This window comes from Mycothermus thermophilus (genome assembly GCF_041956435.1).
Source record: "Mycothermus thermophilus strain CBS 625.91 unplaced genomic scaffold VTJ04scaffold_7, whole genome shotgun sequence".
Taxonomy (NCBI): Eukaryota; Fungi; Ascomycota; class Sordariomycetes; order Sordariales; family Chaetomiaceae; genus Mycothermus; species Mycothermus thermophilus.
Window position 1 is genome coordinate 2,423,489 of NW_027191433.1, and position 18,111 is coordinate 2,441,599.

General features: G+C 57.4%; 5 protein-coding genes and 1 non-coding gene across 6 annotated transcripts; 3 read left to right on the top strand and 3 right to left on the bottom strand.

Annotated features, from left to right (window-relative positions):
* Window positions 1-985: 985 nt before the first annotated feature.
* On the bottom strand, window positions 986-1,654 carry VTJ04DRAFT_10437 (uncharacterized protein; the record flags this gene model as incomplete). Its single annotated transcript, XM_069358176.1, has 2 exons — window positions 986-1,455; window positions 1,516-1,654. The coding sequence occupies 2 exons, from the start codon at window positions 1,652-1,654 to the stop codon at window positions 986-988; spliced, it is 609 nt and encodes a 202-aa protein (XP_069215171.1).
* A 725-nt stretch (window positions 1,655-2,379) lies between these two features.
* On the top strand, window positions 2,380-2,919 carry VTJ04DRAFT_10438 (uncharacterized protein; the record flags this gene model as incomplete). Its single annotated transcript, XM_069358177.1, has 2 exons — window positions 2,380-2,512; window positions 2,582-2,919. The coding sequence occupies 2 exons, from the start codon at window positions 2,380-2,382 to the stop codon at window positions 2,917-2,919; spliced, it is 471 nt and encodes a 156-aa protein (XP_069215172.1).
* A 550-nt stretch (window positions 2,920-3,469) lies between these two features.
* VTJ04DRAFT_10439 (uncharacterized protein) lies at window positions 3,470-4,831 on the bottom strand (the record flags this gene model as incomplete). Its single annotated transcript, XM_069358178.1, has 2 exons — window positions 3,470-4,483; window positions 4,601-4,831. 2 exons carry the CDS (start codon window positions 4,829-4,831, stop codon window positions 3,470-3,472), a joined length of 1,245 nt encoding a protein of 414 aa, XP_069215173.1.
* Window positions 4,832-5,983: 1,152 nt separating this feature from the next.
* On the top strand, window positions 5,984-12,753 carry VTJ04DRAFT_10440 (uncharacterized protein; the record flags this gene model as incomplete). The annotated part of the gene is made up of 3 exons (XM_069358180.1): window positions 5,984-6,454; window positions 6,516-10,025; window positions 10,102-12,753. 3 exons carry the CDS (start codon window positions 5,984-5,986, stop codon window positions 12,751-12,753), a joined length of 6,633 nt encoding a protein of 2,210 aa, XP_069215174.1.
* A 572-nt stretch (window positions 12,754-13,325) lies between these two features.
* VTJ04DRAFT_10441 (uncharacterized protein) lies at window positions 13,326-16,960 on the top strand (the record flags this gene model as incomplete). Its single annotated transcript, XM_069358181.1, has 4 exons — window positions 13,326-13,371; window positions 13,470-15,780; window positions 15,965-16,704; window positions 16,761-16,960. The coding sequence occupies 4 exons, from the start codon at window positions 13,326-13,328 to the stop codon at window positions 16,958-16,960; spliced, it is 3,297 nt and encodes a 1,098-aa protein (XP_069215175.1).
* A 569-nt stretch (window positions 16,961-17,529) lies between these two features.
* On the bottom strand, window positions 17,530-17,614 carry VTJ04DRAFT_t143. Its single transcript has one exon. It is a non-coding gene; the product is annotated as a tRNA-Ala (tRNA).
* Between the last annotated feature and the right edge of the window lie 497 nt (window positions 17,615-18,111).

Sequence of the window (18,111 nt, forward strand, 5' to 3'; positions counted from 1 at the left end):
AACCTTAGGTTCCAGACCCTAGGTTCAGGACCCACTGCTGAGTGGGCCCACCCCGGGAGTCGGCTTCTTAGCCTGCGCACTCCGCGGCTGATTTGCTTCTTCCTCTTTTCCTTCCCCATAGCAGTAGTCTTGGAATCAAAGAATCGATTCGCAGGCACGACCTCGATCTTCGACTTTGCCATCACACCTTAGGGGCTTCCTCTTCAGGACTAAAGTCCCAGGGGTCAATACCCCCTACTGTGCCTGTGGGCAGGGCGAAGAAACCGTGGAGCACTTGGTTGTTTGGTGCCAATACCCCCCAAGACCCAGACCCTGGGACCCTCGGGCGATCCGGACCCGCCTGGACCTCTACTACGTATTATGTGGTAGGGGCGCCAGAGCCCAGAGGCTCGCAAAGGGGGTGGTGAACTGGCTTCTACAGTCGGGGAGGCTCCCGGAGTATAGGCTAGCCGTAAGGCTGGACCTTGGCTCAGGGGAGGACCCGGGCTAGTCCTGGCCAGGGGGCCACAGAGGGCCCCTAGGCCGGCACTGGCCTAGCCACTCTTTTCCTTTCTTTTGTAGCTTTTTGGATTCCTATATCTGTGGTTCTAAAGGAGGGTTACAGGTTTTTCACCCGGCCTACGGGCACGGTTTTCCTGTATACTAGCCGAAGAAGGACCGACGAGCCCTGACCAAGGGCATGGCGGAGTAGGAGAAATAATAATAAAATGGATTCCCATATCTACGGTTCTAGAGGAGGGATACAGGTTTTTTCACCCGGCCTACCGGCACGGTTTTTTCCTGTATACTAGCCGAAGAAGGACCGGCGAGCCCTGACCAAGGGCACAGCGGCGTAGGAGAATATATATATATTTTCTTCTCTTTTTCTTTTTTTTGTTCTCCGTCTTTCTTTCTTTCTTTCTTTCTTTCTTTCTTTCTTTCCTTCCTTCCTTTTGTTCCTCACTTCCTCCCTTCTTTCCTTTTTTTCCTTCGTTCCTGATTCCGTTCAGTTTCGTATCTCCGAACCCAATCCACCAGTATACAAAGAACTGACCGTATTAGGAGAATTAACCAGGTGCATTGAACAGCGAAGAGAGTAAGGGAAGTTCAAATGGTCGGGGGCCGTCCGCAACGCAGGGGTAACGTAACCCGGAATGCGCTTCATCGCGAGATCCAGGTCGAGGTCAATGTCGGTGCCAGTGATGGTGGAATATGCAAACCCGGAGAGCCCGCTACAGGAGTTGACGAACGCGAAACGGACGTCGAGGGGCGGAGGGGCCAGAGGGCCATGGTTGTTGGGGTTGTCCGCGAGGTATTCCACCAGCTTGCCGAAAACCTGGTCAGAGGGAGCGCCATCCCAATGAGATGCAACGTTGAAGGCCACATATTCCTTGAAGCGCTCGGGTGCCTCCTCGTTCACGCAGTGCTCCAGGAACCCTGTCATGACCCAATTGTGGTTTATGCCCTTGAAACGATCTGGTAAGATGGAATTAGCAACCTTAATAACACGCATGGACTGTTGGGAATGAGGCATACCGTCATCATCACTGTGGTCGCTGTCATCGGTAGAGTGGCTACACTCGCTGTCGGAAGCCAGATCGTCGCTGTGGTCGCCATCGTCGACATGGTGATCGGCAGTGGCCTTCGACGACATGTTTTGATGAGGAGGGGGCATGACTGAAAGCGGATGAATGGGATTCAAGTGTTAGAAGGCAGAAAAGGGGGTCGCGGATTGAACGAGTCGCGGGTTGGAAGGTGGAAAGAGGAAAAGATGTGGTCGCGGGTTGGAAGAGTCGCAGGGCGGAAAAAAGAAACCAAAGCTTTGACCCCCCGAAGCACTGTGCACGAAAGTAAACAAAGAAATGAATGCGGGGTTCCTACCTGCAAGAGCCCTAGCTTGTGCACGCTTTCATTCTCAGAAAACAAAGTCGCACTCACAGTTTCCTTTTCTCCTTGACCCTTCGTCTGAAATTTCTGAGACTACCACACATTCTCCCTCTTCACAACTGCTCACTCTTCACTCACAACCACCCACCTTTATCACACACTCGCCCTTTTCACACAACCAGTCACCTTTCATCACAACTGCTCACGAACCTGCCTACATTCGTGAGGCTCCCTTCATCCTGCTCTTCATCTTCGCCTTTTGATTCAACCTCGACTCTCTTTGAACTCTCTCGAGTCTTTTTCGACTTTCGCCTCACCAAACAACCACCACATCTCGAGTTTCATCTTAATTTCCACCCATCATCGCCCATCCATCCAGAAAGCTACAGTTTGCGGATCAAGCAATCAGTCAAGTACGTCATGATCTTTCATCATTAATACTCCATGAGTTCTAACACCTCTCTCTCGATCTACAGGTCACCACTACTCTGTACACCATCACAACTCACCACAATGGAGTCCTTTGCTCCCTATTCAGTCCCGACCAACAACGTGCAGGTCCTGGCGTTGCCCAAGACCAGGCGTCAGAGCCTCCAGGCCGATGCCCGCCAGCTGCGGGTTGCTGTGATGGCTGCCCCAGAGATTGGTAAGTCTTCTAACAGACGTTCTCATCTCATCAGTCGAGTCGACTCCGAGATGCTGATGACACCCACAGCCACTCCCGCCCCTCACACAATGACCCTCTCGATCCGACCCAAGGGATCCAACAAAGCCGGTCCCTCGGATCCGACCCGCCCCAAGTCGAACAAAATCTCGCGCAACCGCGATGTCCGCCGCAAGCGCCGCACCATGAAAGACCGGCTCCTTGAGCTTGTCGACCGTTTGCCCATGACCGACGTGACCGTGGAGGGTCTTGACAAGATTGAAGGCAATCCGAAGGACCACGAGGCCCAGATCAAGCCCGCGCAGCAGAAGGAGCGCGAGGAGTACAAGCGCATGATCACGGGCTGGATTGGATTCTCTGATGAGGAAATTGAGGAGCTTTTTCCTTGAGACTGTCTGAGCGGGACATCGACAGTATTAATTTGTCAGGCGGTCAAGCTGAGTTCGGTGCGACAGATACAGATAACAATAATAGTAATGGATGGAATTAGTATGAAATACAAGGTTCCTGTCCACAGTGTACTTTCTCAGAGAGATGGCTTAAGTGATATGTCCCGATCCGAGATCCTGCCGTCATGGGTATCTCTCTTTCTTTTCGCGTTCTTTTCATTTTCTTCATTTATTTTCCTTTATTTTCTTTTTTTCTTTTTCTTTTTCTTTTTCTTTTTCTTCATTGTCTTCTTTCTTCATCTTTTTTCTTGTCCAAGGTCTGCGCCCGCGGGACCTCTGCGTCGCCTCCACACAACCATATCAACATTACAAACTCACCTACTCAGAAGAATCTACAGCTTCAGAGGTGACGCTACGGAAAACCAACTGACCAAGTGCCGATGTCCTTTTCGATAGGGGCCGGCTACTAACGAAGTGAAGCAAACCAATGCTTCCGCTTCTCTTTTAGACCCAAGTTCTTCAATTGAAGCTGCCCGATACGCGCTTCATTTTATTCAACACTCCTCTCAAGCTCAGCCAGATAGTCTAACACCCTCTTACACAAAAACGCCCTCGGCTCCGCCTGATCATCATCGCTCAACGCGTGCGAAGCGTTCGGAATCAACCCGCTCCTCTCACGGTCCCAGACCTGATACGTCCCTCCCCGATCCGCAGCGTCCCTCCACCTCGCCAACAGCGCCTCCTTGTCCACCCAACTTGGCACCGCCTGATCCCGCCCCGACATCAGCACCATAAGCTTAAACTTCAGCAGCCCCCGCGGCCCGACCATGCCAAACGTCCGCGCGATCTGCTCGTCCGGCAGGTCCGAGCTGAACATGTCATCCTCTCCCGGTTTCCGGGGACTGTCCGGGCTGGCGAGGCTGAGGAAGCGCCGACAGCTGATGGGAGTGTTATTGGAATAGCCAAACTGGCGGGTCAGTTCGATAGGCAGCATGCTATCCGCGGTCTGGTCGCCGCGAGAAACCCCTTCCCGGGCGAGCGCCACGAGCTTGTCAAAGGTCTGCTTCAACTCCTCCGGCGTCCGGCCCAAGAAGCCCTCCTTCACCACCCACAGCAACGCCTCGCGATCCGAAACCGGCGCCTGCATGATGGCCCCGTCCAGCGGCGGCCGCACCACATGCTCCAGGCCGCGATCAAACGAGGGGTTACTGGTATGCGGGTTGGGTCGCGACAGGTAATGCAGCACACACTGGCTGCCGGTAGAATGGCCCATCAGCACGATGCGGCCTGGCGTGCCGTACTTGGCGGCCTTGTAAGCCTGGATGTGCTTAATGCATTGGGCAACCTCGTCCGTGTCGCGGTCCAGGTGGCCGAACCCCCACGCCTGGTAGGCGGAGGTTAAGGTTGCGGAGAAGAGGGACCAGTCGGTGGGCTGCAGGGCGGTGACTACATCGGCGAGGTAGGAGGTGGTGGCCAGACCGTCGCCGAGGCCGCCGATGAAGAGGATGCTGTTGGGTTGGGGACGGGAGCCGGTGGTGAATTCAAAGGCGACTAGGGTTTCGGTCTGAGGGGGGAGGGGTGGTCAGGGAGGGCATGGTGTTAGTAAGAAAGAAGGGTTCTGGATGAAAAAGGGGCATCCTTGCGAAGGGGGGATGTGAGCTGCCTGTGCGACACAACATACGAAGTGATGCAATATGCCCGGGGAGCCAGCCCTGGGCCAGAATTTGGATCCCATGGCTGTTGAGGCCTTGGGTGCGGAGGCGGGTGCGTGGGATTGATGCAGAGTAATGCTCAGGATCGAGTCGGCCGGGATATCTCCGGGCTGGTCGGGCTGCTTCTGCTGGTGGTGGTGGTGCTGGACTCTCGGCCTCTCGTGTCGGAGTGTGGCTTGGTCTTGGAGCTGAGGAGCCATGTCTTGGAATGGAAGTACTGGTCTTGTACCGGTACTTTGTCACTTTTTCCCGGAGAAATGTGGCCATTTGGCATGGCATCCAACATGGCCCGGTCTTAATTCGCGCAACATATCCCTCCTCCCGACATCGGGCCTGTGTCCACCCCCTCGATGTCCTCGGCTTTGAGCGGTTGATGAAGCTTGTGAAACCATAGCCGGGGATGTCAACCCCTGTCGGCCCCACGCCCACTGATTATCTGATGGACTGATTGATAAGATCTAAACGTTCTTCTTTCTTGGCAAGGACAGGGGTAGAAAAAGAAGACACACAAGGAAAAAAAATGTGTCAACAAAATGGTCATTGTGGAATTGTGCAGACAAGTCGAACGATGGAGTCCAACAAGTCGAAACGCTGCTTCTCACCTAGTTACTCTTCCCGTCACAAGCATGATGTCTCCAGGACCGGTCAACCGGACGGACCGCTTTGTTCTTTTCCTCGGCATCCAATGGTCCTTCGGTTGAGGTGGCCGCCACAAGCTCAACGGTCAGGGTTTCATCCGGCAGCGAGAACGGAGATGACTGCAAAACGGTGGATATTCACTGTGAAGCGGACCAAAGATTAACCCGCGGAGCTTCGTCCCCATGTGGAAGGCAACATGATCGGCAGAGCACATCGAGTCCACTGTGGTTCGATTACTGTGTACATTCTCCATCCCAGCGACAGGGAGGTCTTTTTCAGAGTTATCAGATCGCCTCGCTGATCCACCCTAGATGTGCTCCCCGGCTTGTTTTCGTAGGGTGCTGCCATCGACTCAGATCCACCTAGACGAGACAGATGTCCCTGCCCTAGGTACCTAGCTCGGGTGCTTCGGCCAGCACGGACACTGATGTACAACATGATTTTTGTTTGGAATGAGAGGGAGGCAAGGAGCCAGGCCGTTGCAGCGGCCGGTCCGCGGATGCCACCGGTCATGGATGGGTCAATGACAAGGACTAGACGTGGGTACGCAAAAGACGGCTCGGAAGAAGCAGCAAGTGTATATTGTGCGCGGTATTAGTGTAGCAATCTGCCATAGTCCCGCTCAATGACGTTCTGAAATCTAGCTGGTTTGAACTTATCGAACGGGTTCTGTTCTCCCAGAGCACCACAAACGCAGCAAAAAGACCGTCATCATGGGCTCAATACAGGACTTTCCAGAACCACAGCGGCCCACCAGCCCAGATCTCGGGGGCCGCCAAAGCAGGTCGCCGCCTAGCAAGGTGAACGGCCATGGCTTCTCCCTCGAGACACTGGCGGTTGTACCAGAAGTGGTGTTTGCGCCGCTGCCCACGACCGTGACGGACGAGACAGTGCTCCTGGCATGGCTCATCACCCTTCTGAGGACACGGGAAGAGAGACAGGCAGAGTTTGAGTGGACGTACAGTAACGATCCGACGGTCCTAGACTCAACACACAGCCGGAGGCGACTGGCATCCAACGATGTCGTCGAGTGCCTTCAGACACCCATCGACAAGACCATCTCCAACATTTCGCGGCACATAGCGAATACAGCGCCTCCATCACTACAGCTTCGCCATGGAGTGTCACTAGTCCTTAGCACTGGCTCTTTGGACCAGACTCATGACGTAGCGAGCACAGAAGAGGTTGGTGATACCCGAAACATGCTTACCAAAGACAAGAGCCGCAACGCTTACTCATCTCCAGGCCACCCTACATGTTTCTGTCCGGTTTGCCAACGGCGTCCTCGAATGCCGGCCCATATGGCACAGCAGCAAAGCCCTGCCCTTCACCGTCCGACGGCATGTCGAGACATTGCTCGACACAATCTCACAATGCGCCGACTCCTCATCCACCACCACCCTCTCCTCCCTCCTCGGCCCAACGTCCCACGATCTCGACTACATCTGGACCTGGAACCACGACCTCCCACCCACCTACAACGCGTGCATGCACGAAATTATCTCCTCCCGCGCCCAGCAGTATCCAGACAAAGAAGCCATATGCTCCTGGGACGGCACCCTCACCTACGGCCAAATCGACAGGTACTCCACCGCGCTGGCGCACCACCTGCGCACCGACCTCGCCGTCCAGCTGCACGACGTCGTGCCGGTGTGCTTCGAAAAGTCCCGCTGGACCACCGTGGCCGTGCTGGGTGTCATGAAGGCCGGCGCGACCATGGTGCTCATGGACCCGACCCTGCCGCTGGCCCGCCTGCAAAACATGGCGCAGCAGGTCGGCGGGAAAGTCATGGTCACGTCGCGCAAGCAGCACGACCTCGGCCGGGCCATCATGCCGGAGGGAAAAGTGGCCGCGGTGGACGAGGAGTTCTTCCAAAGACTCCCCGACGCGGTGGTCGATGAGCTACCAACCGTCCCCGCTTCCGCGCTCATGTACATCATCTTCACCTCGGGCAGCACCGGCACGCCCAAAGGCGTGCAAATCTCCCACCGCGCCTACACCAGCAGCGCCTACCCGCGCGCCGCCGCCGTGGGCTACAACCCGGACACGCGCACGCTGGACTTTGCCTCGTACGCCTTCGACGTCAGCATCGACAGCATGCTCCTGACGCTCGCCAACGGCGGGACGCTGTGCATCCCGTCCGACGAGGCGCGGCTGAACGACATCAACGGCGCCATGCGCGCGATGCGCGTCAACTACGCGGGCATCACGCCGTCGGTGGCGAGGATTTTGGAAGAGGACGTGATTGATGGGTTGACGCACGGGTTTGGGTTGGGAGGGGAGGCGGTGTCGGCACGGGATGTGAATGTTTGGGGCAAGAGGGCGAGGATAGTGATTGGGTATGGGCCGTGTGAGTGTACCATCGGGTGCACGGTGAATAGCAGCGCGGCGACGGGGAGGGATTATATTTCTATCGGGCCGGGGAATGGGGCGTGTATATGGATCGTTGATCCGGATGATCACGACACCCTCGTCCCTGTCGGAGCGGTGGGTGAGCTGCTCGTCGAAGGTCCGATCGTCGGCGAGGGGTATCTCAACGACCCGGAAAAGACGGCCACCGCGTTTATTGAAGACCCGAAATGGCTCGTGGCGGGCCACGGGAACCACAAAGGTCGCAGTGGACGGCTGTACAAGACGGGCGATCTCGGCCGGTACGACCCCGACGGATCGGGAGGGATTGTGTTTGTCGGCCGCAAAGACACGCAGGTCAAGCTCCGCGGGCAGCGCGTCGAGCTGGGGGAGATTGAGAGTCAGTTGACGGCGCGGCTACCGCAGAATACGGATGTCACTGCCGAGGTCGTCACGCCTCGCGGGGCGGGGGCCAGCAAGGCCACGTTGGTGGCGTTTGTCGCGCCGCGGTCAACCAAGGCAAGCGGGAAGGACGCGGATGCGGAGTTGGAGATCGCGAAGTTGGCTCCGGAACTGGAGGAGGCGGTGCGCAAGGCGGATGCCGAGATTGCGGAGGTGCTGCCGAGATACATGGTCCCGACAGCGTATATTCCGCTTAACCGCATCCCGACGCTCATCTCGGGCAAGACGGATCGCAAGAGGCTCAAGCAGTTTGGGGCCCAGGTTGAGCTGCGTGAAGTTGCCTTGAAGACGGAGACGAGCCCGGTAGTTAACGGGGACCATGCCCTCGCCCCTGAGGATCGACCGCTGACCGACATGGAGCAGCGATTGCGGGCGGCGTGGGCCAAGGTTCTCAAGCTCGAGGCTGACAAGATCCGGGCGGGGGATAATTTCTTTGTGCTCGGCGGTGACTCTCTCGCGGCCATGAAGTTGTCATCGGTGTGCAGGGAAGCCGGGCTGAACCTCAGCGTCGCCGACACCTTTGGTCATCCAACCCTGTCCAGCATGGCCGCTGTGACCAGTCTTGTCGATGCCAGCCAAGAGCAGGACAAGACCGCGAGGACAGCATTCAGCTTGCTCCCCCAGCCTGTCGAGCCCATCATCCAAGAGGCGAGCCAGGCTTGCGCAGCTGACACCGCAGCCGTGGAAGACATGTACCCTTGCACGCCCACCCAGGAGTCCCTCTTCACCTTTTCCCTTAAATCCACCGAGCCGTACGTCGCGCAGCGCGTGGCCAAGATCCCGGCGCACATCACCACCGACGCGTGGAAGCGGGCCTGGGAACAAGTCGTCGCCGCCACGCCGATCCTGCGCTCCCGTCTCGTCCAGATGCGCGACTACGCCGGGCTCGGGCAGGTCGTGCTCAAGGAATCAATCCCCTGGCGGCACTCCACGGCCTCGCTGGACGAGTATCTCGCCCTCGACCGGCGCGAGCAGATGGGTCTCGGCCACGCTCTGGCACGGTACGCCATCGTCGAGCCGTCCACCGAGCTTGGGGCGCGCTACATGGTCTGGACTCTCCATCACGCCGTGTACGACGGCTGGTCGGAACCCCTAGTGCTCGCCCAAGTCCGGGATGCCCTTCAAAACCCCTCCACCCCAACTCAACCACCACTCCCTCCCACCACCACCATGGCCGACTTCGTCCACTTCCTGCACACCGCCACCTCCCCAAGCACCACCGACTCCTTTTGGGCCAGCACCCTCTCCGGCGCCACAGGCCCGCAATTCCCCCGCCTCCCTTCGCGCGACTTCGTCCCATCCCCCAACCACCTCCTGACCCGGCACATCTCCCTCCCCGCCGCGCAACTCTCCTCCTTCCCATTCACCCTCGCAACCCTCATCCGCGCCGCCTGGGCGCTGGTCTCCTCCCTCCACGCCGACGGTACTCCCGACATCGTCTTCGGCGAGACCCTCACGGGGCGGGACATCCCGCTCCCCGGGGTGGAGGAGGTTGTCGGTCCGCTGGTGGCTACAGTCCCTGTCCGCGTGCGGGTGGATCCAGCACTTACTGTGCGCGAGTACTTGTCTGCCGTGCAGCGCGCGGCGTCGTTGCGGGCGGGCGTGCACCAGCACCGCGGAATGCAGTATATCCGCCGCGCGTCGAGGGATGCGCAGTACGCGTGCGAGGCTCCGTCGGGGATTGTTATTCAACCGGAACCCGGGCATGGGGGCGTGGTGGAGGAGTTGGGGTTTGAGATGGCCGATGTGGTGAGGGAGGCGGTGCATTTTAATCCGTACCCGTTGATGCTGGCGTGCGGGATTGGCGGAGGAGCTGGCGGGTTTAGGGTGTGCGCGAGCTTTGATGGGAGGGTGGTCGGTGAGGCGGAGATGGGGAGGGTGTTGGCGGAGTTGGAGGCGGTTTGTAAGGGGTTTTTGAATAATTTGGAGAGGAGGGTTGGGGAGGTGAGGGTGGTGGAGGGGGAGGAATTGGAGAGGATTTGGGGGTGGAATTGGATCCCCCCCGACGATGAGGAGGGAGGAGGGGACGGGGAGATTGAGGGCGGATTTGGGAGTGGTGAGGAAGGGGGAGGTGTATCAGCCGAGGGTTGTCGTGCCGTGGGTTTGCAGTGTGAGGAGCCCTGAAGTTCTGGCTCCTGTTGGGACCCCTGGCGAGCTTTGGCTGGAGGGAGACTGCTTGAGCGGAGAGGGTGTGGTTGACTCCCCGGCCTGGCTTTTGGCTGGAGCCGGGAAGTATCCTGGGCGCAGGGGCAAGGTGCAGCCGACGGGGGATATTGTGAAGTTGCAGGACGATGGGACGTTGGTGTTTGTTGGACGCAAGGACGAGATGGTCGCCGCCCAAGGGAAGACTACAGCAGTGGCCGAGCTGGAGGCACACTTAGGAACCTCTCTGCCAGCGCCGTTCAGATATGCTGCGGCTACTCGCCCAGACGGTTCCTTGACGGTCTTGGCTCAGAAGCCAGAGGGTGAGGAGGATGCCACGGTCAAGGTCCTCGACAACTCTGTGACCATCTCTCTCGACAAGTCGGGTCCCTTGGAGATCACTATATGCGACAGCCTTCCGGCCAACTTGGCTGTCGCTCTCAAGAGGTTTGACAAGTTCGCGCAGAACTCGTTGGCCTCTCACTTGGTGCCCTCGGGTTACGTTGTTGTCGACAACCTTCCAGACAACAATCGTAACTCTCTCGAGGAGCTGGCCTCCAAGCTGTCGCCCGAGCTCCTGAACGCCCTTCGCGATGGCTTCCAAAAGGCCTGGATCACAGCCCCTGCGACGACAACATCCCTCTCTGCCTCGGAAAGCATTCTTCGCTCCGCCTGGTCTGCCGTCCTCGGAATCCCCGCCGACAAGATCGACACGGACGACAACTTCTTCCGGCTGGGTGGTGATTCGGTTCTGGCGATGAAGCTGGTTTCCCGGCTCCGCTCTTCGGGCCATGTGCTCACCGTGGCTGACATATTCCGGCACATGCGCTTGGGCGACGCCGCCAAAGTGCTCAAGGTGAACGCAGTCGCTCCAGCCGAGGCAACCAACGGCATCAAGAAGACGGAGGAGGCTGGGTACAAGCCCTTTTCTTTGACGGGCGTCGAGAACGCGGTGAGGTTTGTCGTCGATGTGATCCGCCCACGTCTCCAGGATCCGACGTGGACCGTTAAGGACGTCTGTCCTGTGACAGATTCGCAAGCGATTGATGTTGTTGGCACAGTCAGGAATCCTCGTACATCGGTTCAGTACACGACGCTTCGTTCGGCCACCGGGTTTGACCTGGCCCGTCTTACCAAGGCCTGCCAGGCGCTTGTCGATGCCCACGACATCTTGCGGACGGTGTTTGTTGAACACGACTCTGCACTTCTGCAGGTCGTCCTGGAGTCGCTTCAAATCCCGGTTGCCACCCACACGACAAACGCAGAAGAGGACTTGGAGAAGTCAGTCGAGCGTATCTGCACTGCCCATCTCGAGGATCCTTCCTCGTTCACACTCGGCGGGCCGTTCGTCCATTTCATGCTCGTCAAGAATGGCGCCGGCGACACCCAGGAAGAGTGCTTCGTTTTTGCCCTCTCCCACGCTCTCTACGATGGAGTTTCCCTCCCACTCCTCCTTCGCGACCTGTCCACGCTCTACGCGGGTCAGACCCCAAACCCTGCCGCCGCCCCGGTACCGTTCACCTCCTACCTCGCTCTCACCCGCGACCCCGCCAACGCCGAGCCCGCGTTGTCCTACTGGCGCGGCCTTCTCGCGGGTTCCCAGCCGTCGGTCCTGCCTGGCCAATCCACCACCAAACCTCGCAACAAGGCTCTCTTCCTCACCGCGCCGGCTCTCCCAACCACATCATCGCTCCAGAAAACAGGCACCACCACAGCCACCCTCCTCACCGCCGCCTGGGCCCTCGTCCTCGCCCGGCGCCTGGGCACCCGCGACGTCACCTTCGGCAGCATCACCTCAGGCCGCACGGCACCTGCCGTCCTGCTCGCTGCGGGGGACGCGACCATTGACGGGCCTTGCTACCAGTTCACGCCTGTGCGGGTGAAGTTTGACAGCGCGTCAACAACGACGGATCTCCTGGCGAATATCCAGCGGCAGGCGGCGGAGAGCAGCTCCTGGGATTACCTTGGCATTGGCGCGGTTGCGCCGGCTCTAGGGTGGTCGCTCAAGGACGGCCAAGTCGAGGAGCAAGATGGTCCCCTGACGGGCCGGTATGGAGTCTTCTTCGATTCGGCGGTACATCATCAAGACTGGGAGGATTTCGATGAGATAGAGTTGGGGGAGACAGAGTGTCGGGTGGATATTGTTAACCCGCATGGAGACTCGGCGAGGCCGTTGAAGGTGGTCTCGTTTGTGAAAGGGGGAGAGGTGCATGTGGGCATTGTGGGGTATGAAGAGGAGAGGGAGTTGTTGCAGGAGGTGTTGGCGCAGTTGGTGGATACGGTGAAGGAGTTGGTGGAGGGAGGTTCGCGGAGGTTGTTGGAAGAGATTGTGGAGGTACGGGAGGAGGTTGCGAAGACAGATGAGGTGAAGGCCGGCGTGAGACAGGAAAGTATGGAGGAGAAGGGGGATGTAATTGACGTGGAGAAAGTGGTTGATGAGAAGAGGAAGCGCTTGTGGAAAAGGAGTCGGTCCTTGTTGAGCAAGGAGGGGTGGATTGAACGGTTGAAGTTGAGGAGGGTGAGGAGCTGATGGTGGAGCAAAAGTTGACGAGTGTTTTGTAATTTGTTTTTTTCTGCTTTTTTCTATTGGTCTTATTATTTAGTTGTGATCATTGGAGTTTTGACTGGTCTTTTTTGTACTTGGTTATAGTGTTTGCGCAACTCAATGAATGTTTTGGGTTAGGGAATGTTTATTTGCATCAAGACTGCATTCAGAGCACCTCAGTCAGGGTTGTGAAGGTGACACAGACCCCAACCCTGGTGCAATCCAACGTGCCAAGCGCAATCATGGTTACAACCCTAACCCTTTATTTAGAAAAACAGGAAAGGCGGTGAAGCTTCGGTGCATGTTGCCCCGCATTTGCGACCCCTCCCCTGGGGATTGCCCCGCAACAAACAGTTCCTATCGCTTATCAGTCCCACCCAAATTTCAGAAAAAACCAAAATTTTCTGCGACGGTCGGGGCCCCAGGCCATCTTCAAATACTCTCCTCTAGTCCTGGGTGGTGTCTCTCTCGTCGGCCGCCCATTTTCCGTTTTTTTCTGTTTCCTGTGATACCCCCATTTTCCATACCCAAAAAAGCCACAGGCCAACCAAAAAAACATGGACAAGGACAGGTTGGCCGCGCTCCTCCAGGAGTCGCAAGTTCGTGAGTTTCCCAGTCGCGGAGTCGCCGAGGCACAAATCACACGAGGAGATCAAGTCTCTGTGTTGTTCACTGTATGCTGACTGTGCCGCGATTCACAGCCAACACCGAGAACCTCAAGGCTGTGACGGCCGAGCTCCAAAAGAACTACTACACCAACCCCGAGTCTCTCCTTCTCCTCATCGAGATCGTCGCTACTCATGGTGACATCAACATTCGTCACCAGGCTGCCGTCCAGGCTGCCCGCCTCGCCGTCAAGCACTGGGAGAAGATCCCCAAGGGCCAGAAGCCCGCCGTGCGCCAGCACCTCGTCCAAGCTACCCTGAACGAGCAGACGCCCCGCACCCGCCATGCCAACGCCCGCCTCGTCGCCTCCATTGCCGCTCTCGACCTCGAGGATGGCGAGTGGACCGAGCTCATCCCGGCCCTCTTCACTCTGGCCACCAGCAACGAGGTCGCCCAGCGCGAGGTTGGATCCTACATCATCTACAGCCTTCTCGAGGAGAGCCCGACCTCCTTCAGTGACCACATCCCCAAGCTGCTTGAACTCTTCAGCCACACCCTCCGGGACCCCCACAGCGCCGACGTCCGCATCAATTCCCTCATGGCTATCGGTGCCATGCTTCTGCTCTTTGAGCCTCTCGAGGAAGAGCAGCCCGTCGAGATGCTCCAGAGCCTCATCCCGGCCATGGTCGACGTCCTCAAGGACGCTGTGTCTTCCAACGACGACGAGAAGATCGGTCAGGCTTTCGAGGTCTTCCAGCAGTTCCTTGCCTACGAGTCCTCTCTCCTTGGCAAGTACCTGAAGGACCTTGTCCAGTTCATGATCGACCTGGCTGCCAACAAGCAGGTCGACGAAGATGTCCGGTCGCAGGCCCTGGGCTTCCTGGCCCAGGTCGTCCGCTACCGTCGCATCAAGATCCAGGGCATGAAGGACATGGGCCGCGAGCTTACCCAGAAGAGCTTGCTCATCCTCACCGAGATCGACGACGATGACGATGACGACAACATGAACCCTCCCCGCTCGGCCTTGGCCCTGCTCGACCAGCTTGCTACCGACTTGCCGCCGCGCCAGGTCATTGTGCCGCTGCTGGACGCCCTTCCCAAGTTCGCCACCTCGGAGGATCCTGGCTACCGCAAAGCCGGCATTCTGGCCCTGGGCACCGTCGTCGAGGGCGCCCCCGACTTCATTGCCTCCCAGATCAAGGCCATCATGCCCGTGGCTATTAACCTTCTCAACGACCCGGACGTCGGCGTTCGCCATACCGCCTTGATCGGCCTTGCCCGCCTTGCCGATGACATCGCCGAGGAGATGTCCCCCTTCAACGAGGCTATCCTGACCAGCCTGTTCAAGAACCTGCAGGCTGCCATGCAGCCCACCGGGGACGAGAACCTCGCCAAGAAGAACGTCGAGATCATCCGCGCCGTTTGCGGTGCCCTCGATGCCATGTCTGACGGCCTCGACCCCGTCTTCCTGCAGCAGAATGCCGTTGAGCTGATCCAGCACATCGGTTCTCTCATCTCTCATGACAACTACAAGATCAAGGTTGCCGCTTCAGGTGCCATCGGTGCCATCGCTGAGTGCCTGGGCACCGAGTTCAAGCCTTACTTCGAGCAGACCATGCAGGCTCTGGGTGCCTACCTCACCATCAAGGACTCCGAGGATGACCTGTCCCTTCGTAGCGGTGTCCTCGACTCGATCGGCCGCATCGCGGCTGCCGTCGGCCCTGAGGCATTCCAGCCGTACGTTGTCGACCTGATGCGCTCCAGCGAGGAGGCCCTTCACCTGGACAACAGCAGGCTGCGCGAGAGCGCCTTCATCCTGTGGAGCTCCCTGGCCAAGGTCTACGAGAAGGAGTTCGCGCCCTTCCTTCCTGGTGTCTTCAAGGGCCTGTTTGAGGCCCTGAAGCTGGAGGAGGAGGAGATCACCCTCACCCTCACCGAGGAGGAGAAGAACATCGTTGGCACCCAGAATGAGGTCATCACCGGCGGCAAGAAGATCAAGATCAGGACTGATGACGAGGACGATGGGTGGATGGATGAGGATGATGATGACGACTCGTACGCGGACTTTGGTGTTTCCATGGAGGCCCTTGAGAAGGAGGTGGCCATCGAGATCCTGGGCGACATCATCACGTACTCTTGCGGTCCCCAGGAAATCACCGAGTATCTCGAGAGGGCGATCGAGAACATCTCTCCCCTCGCCGAGCATACTTATGAGGGCTGCCGCAAGGCCGCCATGGCTACCCTCTGGAGGTCGTATGCTCGCGTTTGGCAGCTGATGGAGCAGGAGACCGGCACCTCCTGGGAGCCTGGCCTTCCCCTCAAGCAGCAGCCTACGACCACTCTTGTCAAGCTTGGCGAGATTGTCTCCAAGGCGACCCTTCAGCTCTGGCACGAGGAAGGCGAACGGTACGTACCTAGCGTTCCTTTTCACATTTCTTCGTCTTGCATGATGACCACACTACGTTATTACCCAGCTCACTCAGACGCTCTGCGGATGCTGAGAACACGTACCTTTTCTATCTCTGATCTATTTGTTTCATAATTTTTATTGTTGGGTCTTCTCAACCAAGCACAACGCTAACTGTTCCAGGTCTGTTGTCACCGAGATCAACCGCAACGTTGCCGCTACCCTCAAGGCTTGCGGCCCCGCCATCCTGGCTCAGGGTGACTTTATGAAAGAGGTTGTTACCGTGATTTCGACCATCATCACCCGTTCGCATCCTTGCCAGCAGGATCTGGGTGATGAGGATGAGGAGCAGGAGGAGGTCGAGGGCTCTTCCGAGTACGACTGGCTCGTCATCGATACGGCCCTGGACGTCATCATCGGCCTGGCCGTTGCTCTCGGCCCCGCCTTTGCCGAGCTCTGGAAGATCTTCGAGAAGCCGATCCTCAAGTTCGCCGCTTCCGAGTCGGAGAACATTGAGAGGTCGACTGCTGTTGGCGTCATCGCCGAGTGCGCCGCCAACATGGAGGCCGCCGTTAGCCCCTACACGGAGAAGCTTCTCAAGCTGCTGCTCAAGCGTCTGTCAGACACGGATCCCGAGACCAAGAGCAACGCTGCCTACGCCACTGGCCAGCTCATCTACCATTCCACGGACAGCAACACCTACCTGCCTCATTACACCACCATCCTCCAGAAGCTCGAGAGCATGCTGCCCGTGCGTGAGGCCCGCACCAAGGACAACGCGGCTGGTTGCCTCACCCGCATGATCCTGGCCCACCCTGATCGGATCCCTCTGGGCGATGTTCTCCCTGCCCTGGTCGACCTCCTGCCGCTCAAGGACGACTACGAGGAGAACGCCCCCGTCTACAAGTGCATCTACAAGCTTTGTAAGTTGCTACCACGAGACAAGAGTGGGAGGTTGAACATGACTAACAAGACACAGACGAGAATGGCGAGCCCACGATCCAGCAGCTCACGCCCAAGCTCATCCCCATCTTCGAGTCGGTCCTGGCTCCGCCGGCCGACCAGCTCGATGACGAGACTCGCGAGCTTGTTCGCAAGACGGTCTTCCACCTGTACAATGCCAACCGGGATCTGTTCGCCAACAATGAGCAGGTCCTGAAGTTGGCTGGCATTCAGTAAAGGGTGGACTGTGGAAGAGAGAAGAGGATGGGTGTGCAATGTGGAAGTGGTGTGGATATATAGACGAAGACGGGATGATGCCCGCTTTGACTCAGCCATGAATCACGATTTTTCTCATGTCATGACATAAAAGGGGGTTGGAAGGAATAATGGATTCTGAGGGTTTCTGGGATGGGAGGTAGACCTTTTTTTCGTGGACGATATAAAATGAATTTTTCCCGTGGTGAACGGTGTGATGTGGACATCTTTTGTCGTATCACGTGTCAGGACAAGGGAGGAAAAAATGGAAATGGACGAAGGCTCGGATGGGTTGAGGCTAAACTTTGTCTTCTGCGTCCGTCATGATGAGTTACTTGGTGGTTTGTTAGGAACATTCCATCTCTCTCTCCCCATGAGTCATGCTCATGTGGAACCGTGCGTACATCAGTACGCAACAGTCACAGTATGTACGAAAAAGGCGATGCGCCTTAGGATGTACGATCAAATGTTCTCAGTGCTAAGTACCTGACTGCGGACATAATAGGAAAAAAAAGAGGACTTCCAGTGGAGCTGCATTCTCTCATGAGATGTGGACGAGCTGGGAATCGAACCCAGGACCTTTCGCATACACGGGAGTATGCTAAGCGAACGCTCTACCAACTGAGCCACACGCCCGGGGGGTGAATTGATGAATGGAGAGGGGACGGAGGGGAACTTTACTCCGGGTTCGGTGGAGATGGTCGACAGTAGTTACCATCGTTTGGGAGTACATGCCAGGATTTGATGTGGACGGGTTGCTTGTAGTCATGGTCATGTATGTGCTTCATGTTTGAGTGGTCTCTCTCTTCTCTCCCTTTCTCTGTGCACAGGGTGAGCGTGCGTGGCTATGGCCTAGTCGTTTAGGTTCACGGATTTCACTGAGCAGACTCAGCAGTTCATGTATTAAACAGGGGCTGCAATTTTCGAAGAGTTTGTGAGAGTTATGTCACTCAAGGAAACGATGACCGCTGGGCTTGTTGAAGGAACCTTTACAGTCCCGAGCTGCATAAGAAAAAGTGCCGGCATTATTGTCTCATTGACCGCGGGCAGGCATTTGCAACCGCCGAAGTCTGAGATCCAGAAATCATGCTTGTCGGCTCTATAAACTCTGTTGGTTCTACTTTCTAGCCTCT